The sequence below is a fragment of the Lepeophtheirus salmonis genome, chromosome 5 (genome assembly GCF_016086655.4).
Source record: "Lepeophtheirus salmonis chromosome 5, UVic_Lsal_1.4, whole genome shotgun sequence".
In the NCBI taxonomy this organism is placed as follows: domain Eukaryota; kingdom Metazoa; phylum Arthropoda; class Copepoda; order Siphonostomatoida; family Caligidae; genus Lepeophtheirus; species Lepeophtheirus salmonis.
This window is the reverse complement of record NC_052135.2, coordinates 35,601,851-35,611,064: the sequence shown is the minus strand read 5'-3', so window position 1 is coordinate 35,611,064 and position 9,214 is coordinate 35,601,851. Positions and strand designations below refer to the sequence as shown.

Sequence of the window (9,214 nt, the reverse complement as noted above, 5' to 3'; positions counted from 1 at the left end):
AAAATGAGGGCGCGTTGGCCGACCAATATCAGTTTAGGGTAAGAAGGGTGGTGTTTATAATATTAAATTAATACATTTAAAAATCCAATGAAAATATGAATAACCAAATGATTCTTGTTTTTCTTTGAAAAGGATATTTTGGATCTCTTTTTTTTTGTAAAATAAATTATCAATTTTTTTGTAATTTGATTTTTAAGTCTATTTTCAACTGTTCGTCCCACAAGAAATGGGACAAATTACGAATTTATTAAAATATTTAGGCAGAATATAAAGAGAAGAGGGTAGATTATTGTAGCCAAGCAACATCCCAGCTATTTGAACCTGAATTAGTGTCATACAAAAAAGTACTTAATGTGAAAAAATGCGTAGGCTAAAGGTTTCAACTGAGAAAATTACGATCGAAATTGATCTCGATTATTTATTTATCTCCAGGATCGAAGAAGGTTCATTTGACAATGTTTACTTGAGGCTCAGCCATATAATTATATAGATTGTACAATTCATACGGATCTTTAGATAGATCATATATCTCTTCAAAATTTTCAGCATCCCGAAACCAGCAGTGTTTAAAGTTGTTTTCGTCGTCTAGTTTGCGTTTACAAATGTATGTATTGTTTTTACTATCTTGGCAATTACACCCAAATAGTGAGTAGCAATTGTTAACGTTTCTATCCTGTATGTTGCAAGTTTTATCAATTCCGCTTCCATGCTCTCCATGATATTCAATTTGGAACTCATTCCTTGAATTTTGGCGAAGAATGGATGAACCATCCATCCAACTATATTCTTTTTCTCTCACGTTCATCATATCCTTAATAAAAAATTAATTTTGACTTAAAGCCTATCAAAGATGTGCCTACCAGAATAGTTGGGGCTATATCTATATTTAGAATGACATCTTTGGATTCAGTGGATGGTTGAATCCCTGGACCATAAAGAAAAAATGGAATTCGAATGTCTGTTTCATATGGCATTCTTTTATCAACTACAAGCCCATATTGCCCCAGATGATACCCATGATCAGAAGTGAATATAACATAAGTGTTACTTAAAACATTCTACAAATTAAATGACTGATAAATTTGGACGAACATTATTGAAATATAATATTTTACATAAATTAAATAAATCAAAGTTACTTTTTGATCAAGAAATTCCATGACTTCATCAACTAAGTCATCAACAGATAGAAGAGTTCGCCATCTGTTTCTGAATACTTCATCAATTATATCTATTAGCTGATTAGATAAAGGGTCTTTCCTTGCTAACCAATGTTTTATATCTCTTACGTAGTTAAAATTAGGAATTCTTGGAGCCTTCAAATCAGAAAATCTGTTAGAGTATTGGGGAGCAGGAGTAAATGGAGCATGCGGTGAGGGGGGAGCTAGCACCTTGATAATAAGATAATATAATCTATAATAATGAAGAACATTTTTTTGATACTCAACCATTAAAAAAGGATTTTTTGCGGATGAAGAAGATTCTAAGTGACTCTTCAAAAAGTCCAATGATTTTCTTTTAATAACATCAGTCAAATAATCCTTTTCATAGTCATCACCATGTCTTTCAGGATGACCATTAACGGAAAGTGTATAATTATAATATTTGGAATTTCCAACAAGTCCAACCCAATGATCCCAACCCTTTGGAATTCTTAATGGATCTTTTTCTGTTCGTCCATATTGATTTAAATACTTTCCAAAATATGCAGTTTTATAATTATATTTATTAGCATAAGTAGCGAAAGTGGAAGATTCATGTCCCTTTATCCAGTCTTGATTTCCACAGTTTCCTGATAAGCTAAACAATAAAAAGTACTTCGAATGAATGCACATTAAATATACTTATAATAGGAATCAATGTACGTGTTAAGATCAGTTAGTACCTACCTATTATTCCAAACTCTTGTATGATCTTGTCTAAGGCCAGTTAATATACTTGATCTTGATGGACAACAGATTGGCGTTGTAGCAAATGCATTTTTATATGTTCGTCCTTGATTTTTGAGTCTACTCCTTGTTTTCAAGAGTGGAGTCATACCATCGAGTTGCAAGTCTAGATCATCGGTTAGGACCAGAACTATGTTTGGAGAATTTGCCTTGATTGGATGGGCATTTAATAGCAACATAAATCCTAGCATTTTTGAAAAAATAGTCATCATAGACATAATGAGCAGATTGATGTATATCAGTTAGGACTCAGATGATTCTACTCAGAAAATGTTCATTGATTGAGGATATGACGTCATTTTATATAGGAATGTATGTTTTTCATAAATCATTCTTTTTCCCCCAAGATATCTTATTTAATATACTTTAATATAAGTTATATTAAAGTACCAAGATTCAGCAAAAAAAACTTAAATTTGAAACTGCCTATTGATTGAGAACAGTTCTCTCAATTAACTATTATTTCATATAAGGAACACAATTAGTAAGAAGGAAGAACTACTCCTGTTTTTACTGACTTAGGGGATTTATAACAACATGACTAAATGATTATTTACTGATAAATGATAAATAACTTTAATTCTTGTCATAAATGATACTTCTTTTTATTAAATTTTAACAATTATTATTACTTATTTTTCTCTACTTTTGACTATTTTTTGGCCACACGACATGTTATTTTTGTTCAAAACCCTATAGCTAGAGATAAGGTTCGTGTTTCTTTTTTATGACACAAAACCTCGATGAAATGTTTATTTACTTTAATTTATATATATCATAAGTACGTTGGTTACTGTATACTCATGTGAAGCCGAGAAACATTTTTAATTTTATATCTTTTACTAAGAAACACAATAGTCAATATGAGATCTATATTGAGCACTAAACATCAAATTTTGGGAGTCTGTCGTAATTTAAGTTCTGTTCGTAAGTATTCTTAGTATCAGTATACTTTTAAATTAATGATCCATGCTCCTAGGACATCAAACCCAACTCATCAACTCGGAAGTCCGAAAGAAACGTAATATGCTCTTTGAGAATGAGCTCAAACGACAAAAAGATCTCATACCAAGGGTTGAAAAGATAACCGTGGAGTGTTATTGTCCAATGAAAGAGAAAAATGTCCAACTGCTACTGAATAAGAAGATCTCAACTCCGTATAATGCAGCTCAACGTAATTAAATTATTAAGCTAAATAGTTGAATCATGATGAATATCAATTTTGTACTACAACACACATTAATTTAATATACATTTTTTTAGGCAAAAAGTATACAAATAAAAGCACTTGTTTTATAATTTGCAAAATACTAACTAATCATTGTAAAAATTAGGTGTAGGGAAGGATGGATTCAATTGTTATGAAAAATATTAATATTTGAGGTCAAAAGATTTCTCATTTTTCCACAGATCAGTTTAATGTTATATTACCGAAAATGTATAATTAATTAATAATAACGAAATAACTGTCTTCTTTGTTAAATATTTCAGATATTCACGAGACCTTGATAGAAAGATCTGCACTTGCTACAGTTAATGATAAAATATGGGATATGAATAGGCCTTTAGAGGAGGACTGCGTTCTTAAATTTATTCATTTCCAACAAACAGAGGACCCTTACCTAGTCAACAAAGCTTTTTGGAGATCATGTTCCTTCATGTTGGGTGCAACGTTAGAGACTTTATTTCAAGATCAGTATTATATTGAGCTTCATAGTTTCCCACCACCGAATGGTAAGTTGTCTATTGAATTTTTAACAAATAACCATGTAAATATAATCCATAGATAAATATTGTAAATTTCTTCAGGGCGTTGTTATTGCTTAATTTAATGTCAGCTTTTGTAGGCGAAACTTAATTTTGAAAATTTCATAATACGTCACAAAATAAATAAATGTATATAAATTCAATCCGATAAAGGAAACTGCTATTTTTCAGATGAAAAGTTGACTATATGTGTATTTTTCTTATATCCGAAGTATATAAAGGAACCACAATTTTTGTATACTTATGTAAATAAGTAATTTTGAATCTCCCTATTTGGAGGTAACCAGTGTTTGATTAAATCCTTTTTTTGACAGATCCTTGAAGATTTTTAGCTTATCTTTCAGCAAAAGTGTTTTGAGGGGGGGACTCATGAAACATACTATGTATCTGTATTGATTGGAAATCAATGTGAAATGAATTTAAAAACAAACATATGGTAAAAAAATGTTGACACCAGCTTAAGATTTGTACCTTATAAAAAAAAAAGGAAAATTACCTCTTGGGAATTCTTCATTCTCATGAATTCCTATGAAGTTGATTCCAAATAAGAGAAGAAAAAGTTGACTTAATGCGGATTTTTTACTTCATTTTTCTTCTATGCGAAGTATTTTATGTATTAAAAAATTGGTATCTGTGAGAACTATTAGCGTATTTTTCTTATATCCTGATTTAACTGGTATATAACATAAAATCCCCGAGGATCAACTGACATGAAATCATGAGATATCAGCACCCTTAAGTAAATCTTCATAAATTCTCTATGGGAGTAATTCACAATTAAGGCTACCGGGGCTCAACTATGCATCATCTAGGGCTACGAGAACTTATCTAAATCATCAAATAGTATATTATAAAAAAAATTATTTAAAAAATAAAAAAATCCTAATCAAAAATATTTTGATCAAATTAAGCTGTTTTACGAAGTTGGAAATCACTGCTCTATAGGATTATCCTTCTTAAATCATTTCCACCAATCCAATGAATGCAACGTGATGAAATTTTGGAATTGAATCATTAACGTCTAAGATTTTATATCCATTTTAAATTTTGAAAGACATATTTTTGTCTTTGATATTAAACTTTATTAGCAATATTAGCTCCCAAGTAGAAAAATATTATTTACGTAAGGAGCTACTTCACGCACGTGGTAAGTTGGCGTTTTTCAATTTTTAGCAAGTTTTATAGTCCAGCACTTTCGTGGAATGACCACTTATCAAAGCTGTATTAGCTAGAGAATCTTTGAAGATCTTGTAAGTACAACCAATCCTGAGCTGTGTCTGAATTTACCATCTCGTATTATTATTTTTTTTTCAAGTTAATTAATTTTCTTTTGAAACTCTAAGAGTTATATTAAGTATCTAGTACTCTTAATTTTATTAAAATTTATTATTTGAGGTTAATTTATAAGTTAAATGATGTTGATTGGGTAAGTTTTTAGTGGGGTTTAATTGTTGGAAATCAAAGAGTTGGTGGGGGCCAAGTAGGCTCACGCTAGTTGGGGTAAAAGTTAAAAAAACGTCAAAATAAACTTGTTATTCAATATCTCTTCTACACGCTGAGTAAGATGTGAAAAATGCGCCAACTAGCCACCCTTCCACTGTAAATGTAATTAATGGAGTCCTGGAATTGGGGTATGAACTTTGTAAAAAGACCATATAAATAGTTGAATACATAATAATATCAATTAATTATCTTAAATCCTTGAGAGATACTCTTTATTCTTAATTGAATTACATATTTCCATTTCTATAATGGTGTCAGACATTTTTATTCTCTTTTTCGTATGATATTAAAAGAGAAGATTTACGTTCTTCACCCTTTATATATTTTTTTATATACCAAAAAATTATTTTTTTTACGTGTAGAAGAATATGTCAAGACACATCTTAATATCTCTGTAAGATATCGTTTCATTTGTGACATTTTCAAATTTAGGAGAAATTAGTATTCCAAAGCTTTTCAAACTTTTTTCCATAGCTATAACATTGTTTTTTTATTTAATACCAAAAATAAAGGACTCCATATTCAGGCAGGATTTTATTTGGGGAAACTCCCTTTTTTGAAGAAAAAAAAATTAGTTCAAATTTGGGGACCAGACCTTAATTTGACCAAATTACCTTTTTCTAGAAAGGAAATTCCTTTAAAAAAAGTTATACCTATTTTTAATTTTTTTCTATAAAGCAATAATGTTTCCTTCATAAAGACAAAATTTAGAGATTGCGTGATCTGTGGTTCAATATTTTTATGCCATAATGGTGCTACAAGTAACGGGGTTTATTACCCATTTAGTATCGTACCTTTTTATATGAGTCAGTACTCCGGTTCCACTCTAGTATCGGTATACCGAACAAAACTAGTCTAGAGAGGCCTTAGATTTTCCAGTCGGAAACGGACATTAACATATACTAAATTTCATTAAAATCTCAGATTATTGGGTGATAAATTACCATCTGGACTATTGTATATGGAATAAACTAATAATAACAATATAAGAAGTTAGTCACAAAGATAACATTATAAAATAGATGTATACAAAAGTTAAGACAAAAGTAATTATTGCATCTACATATAAATTTGATAAAGATGCATTATATTTTTACCAACTGAATTGAATAATTTATTTTTATTTCAGTTCAAAGTGGTAGTTTTGTATATGACGTTGATTTGAAATTCAAAGACTGGGCGCCTTCAAAAGAGGAATTAATGTCTTTTAGTGCATATATGCATCGTTTCTCCGAATCAGAACTTCCCTTTGAAAGATTAACTGTTGATGCATCAGTTGCTTTAAAAATGTTTGAAGATAATCAGTACAAATATAAACAAATACCAAGTATTGCAGCCAACTCAAATTCTGGTAATAATTCATTAAAGGACTTACATTCATTATCTAATTACTTTCATTTTAGGACAGTCTGTTACTCTCTATAGAATGGGAGAGCATATAGATATAAGTGGAGGTCCGATGATTGGAAATTCAGGATTTTTAGGTCGAAGATGCTCAGTGATGGCGGTATTTTACTATCAAATTTAGGTACTGAAAGTTTTTATCTCATTACTTATCTAGATTCATCCAATTGTACATGATGGTATCGAAATGTACCGATTTCAAGGTGTTGCTCTACCCAAAGGAATATTTTTGGATCATTATGCGTATAGCTTACTGGAGCAGAGAGCAACCAAGCTGGTAATTTTTGAGAAAAAAATAATGTTTCTAATAAATACCATAGATTAACCCTATAACTAGTGTTGTATCGGTCCTTATTTATTCGGTCCAGTCTAGTCTTAGGACAGGTTCTATCGCTCCTTATGACTGTTCTATTAAATAATGGAATAATTAAAGAAGACGAGAAATCGTCAATAACGTCACAAGGGATTTATTTTTACCTTTTTTAAATGAAGGACCGACAAGTGGGACTGTATGCGACCTGGTTGTGGTCCTCAGTGCTAAATAAACACCGACACAACACTACCTATAACGCCATACGTGTAATATTTGATACATAATTTTTTTAATCTTCGATTTGAGCAATTAATGCAATAGATGTAATTGCAAATATATACTGAATGGATCATTAAATCGTGAAAAAATGATGATTTTTTCCTTGTGACCTTCCCAATGTTGCAAACGTATTGCGAAAAAGTATTAAAACATTTATTTATTTACTAGCATCAGCAAGAAAAATCAATCGGTTACTTTTAATATTAGATCAAATTCCACAATTACTAATTAAAAATTCAAAAATCTTCCATTTTTTCACCGATTTTGAACAAAGCAAAGATATTTTTGTTCTTAAAAAATGAAAAGAAATCTAACCACTCATTAACCTATTAGGCGTTATAGGGTTAATATCCAAATACTAATATATTCATTTATATTGATGGTTTTTTTTCTTCTTTTTTTTTTCCAAATTTCAGAATACGGCGACTATTTCCAGTTACAAGCCAGTTACACCCTCATAATTCATTCTTAATATGCTTATAATTAAATACTTACTGCTAAGTCTATTAAATAAATAATTTCATAGTGATATAGAATGCTTACATGGACTGGCTAATTGATCCTCAGCATTGTTAATTGACAACATGTCACAATTATTCTTGAATTTTAAGGAGACATTGAATTAATTTAACTATTTTTGTGAAATGTGGATTGGCAAAGTGTAAATTTAAAAGTGGGTTATTATCTTTATTATAAATTTGAAGTAGGGAATACTTTGTATGTACTTTAATAATTCTTAATTAGGTTAAATGTCATGAAGATATATATTCCTTTGTAAAATTTGAAGGAATGCTTTATTATAAGTTCTCAAAATGTAGTGTGTTTTAATCGTTTTTTCGTTTAACGATATCTTCTTTTTGTTTTTATATAGTTGGAGCTGTTTCTAGTGAAATGAGATAATACTGAATACATAGGATCCCATAAAATGAGGATCTCTCAATTTTATAATATTCAGTCTCTTTGTTTTTGGGAAACCCAGTATCGATTAATCCAATGATCATTCAGCTAGTTTGCTTCCCAGGGATTGAGACTTCTGTCATAGGGCTATAAAAATAAGATGATTAAGTACAATTTTATTGTCATAATAAAATTGTCGCATCCTAGTTGAAGGTTTAGAGGGACGGGAATAACATTAATTAGAGAGCAGTAAATATTGTCTAAGTATATAATTGTATTATTGAATAATAGCATGGAATTTTAGATTCCTTGAAAAAACCCTATGTGAATAGATTATTATGAATACTAGTCAGCTAGCTCAAATATCTACGGAAAAGATTATAATTACAATAATTTTATTTTTACTCTTAATAAATTTATCCGAGAAGTAGTATGGAGGAATTTCCCCTTCCTCCAATAATTTTGAAGTGTATTAATACTTAAACTGATAGAATATTGTAAACTTAACTATATCAAGTTTTTTAAAAAAGGCATTCTACTTTTCTAAATTTGAGAACGTCCGATGGCCCTGAATAAGTCTTAATTTTGTCAGCAGTTTTTTAATTCGTCACATTTCACCTCTTCTATCTATTATTTGGTGCTTGGACATGACGCTGAACGACAAAATGTAGAACGGGCAATGTTTATGGAGATATTTGGAGAAAAGAAATGGAACAAAGAAAATACAAAAACAAAGAGATCTGAGGGCAAGACAAAATTGTAACCAATGAATGTACATTTACGTTTTCAAAATTTCCGGAACTATATATTTGAAGTAAATTTTATGAACATTTTCAATTTGTTAATAGATTCAGTTGCAGTTATAACTAAAGTTTTCATGTTTATTGTTTTGTGACTTCAAACTATCGTGGGAATTATTTAGAGTCGAAAAGGCGGATAAAGACTTTTTCATGATGGATATGCATATCTACTTGATGAAGAAAATTGAACTCCCTCAAGGTGGACATTGTGTCCGTTGTACATTTTGTCATTTGATGATTTGTCCTAGTAACTATTATTTAGTCTAGAAGAAAAGTCTTTTTTACATACCTACATTCCAAAT

General features: G+C 30.0%; 2 protein-coding genes across 3 annotated transcripts; one reads left to right on the top strand and one right to left on the bottom strand.

Annotated features, from left to right (window-relative positions):
* Nucleotides 1-377: 377 nt before the first annotated feature.
* On the bottom strand, nt 378-2,621 carry LOC121118785 (N-acetylglucosamine-6-sulfatase). 2 transcript variants are annotated; one of them, XM_040713370.2, is made up of 5 exons: nt 1,890-2,621; nt 1,449-1,800; nt 1,140-1,391; nt 861-1,058; nt 378-811 (listed from the first exon to the last, which is right to left on the bottom strand). In XM_040713370.2, exons 1-5 carry the CDS (start codon nt 2,165-2,167, stop codon nt 446-448), a joined length of 1,446 nt encoding a protein of 481 aa, XP_040569304.1. In that variant the 5' UTR covers nt 2,168-2,621; the 3' UTR covers nt 378-445. The 2 variants fall into 2 exon arrangements, with proteins under 2 accessions (XP_040569304.1, XP_071744738.1); XM_071888637.1 differs by having other exon boundaries at nt 1,116-1,391; nt 1,890-2,575.
* Nucleotides 2,622-2,704: 83 nt separating this feature from the next.
* Nucleotides 2,705-7,757, top strand: mRpL39 (mitochondrial ribosomal protein L39). Its single transcript, XM_040712815.2, has 7 exons — nt 2,705-2,876; nt 2,929-3,123; nt 3,441-3,683; nt 6,349-6,570; nt 6,623-6,726; nt 6,781-6,900; nt 7,632-7,757. The coding sequence occupies exons 1-7, from the start codon at nt 2,813-2,815 to the stop codon at nt 7,674-7,676; spliced, it is 993 nt and encodes a 330-aa protein (XP_040568749.1). The 5' UTR covers nt 2,705-2,812; the 3' UTR covers nt 7,677-7,757.
* The last annotated feature ends 1,457 nt before the right edge of the window (nt 7,758-9,214 follow it).

Coding starts and splice junctions, on each gene's coding strand:
- mRpL39 (XM_040712815.2), top strand. CDS start 2,813: ATGAGATCTATATTGAGCACTAAACATCAAATTTTGGGAGTCTGTCGT. Junction 3,684..6,348: donor TAGTTTCCCACCACCGAATG/GTAAGTTGTCTA, acceptor TTTTTATTTCAG/TTCAAAGTGGTAGTTTTGTA. Junction 6,901..7,631: donor AGCAGAGAGCAACCAAGCTG/GTAATTTTTGAG, acceptor TCCAAATTTCAG/AATACGGCGACTATTTCCAG.
- LOC121118785 (XM_071888637.1), bottom strand. CDS start 2,167: ATGTCTATGATGACTATTTTTTCAAAAATGCTAGGATTTATGTTGCTA. Junction 1,392..1,448: donor CAAAAAATCCTTTTTTAATG/GTTGAGTATCAA, acceptor CTTATTATCAAG/GTGCTAGCTCCCCCCTCACC. Junction 812..860: donor ATATAGCCCCAACTATTCTG/GTAGGCACATCT, acceptor TTTTTTATTAAG/GATATGATGAACGTGAGAGA.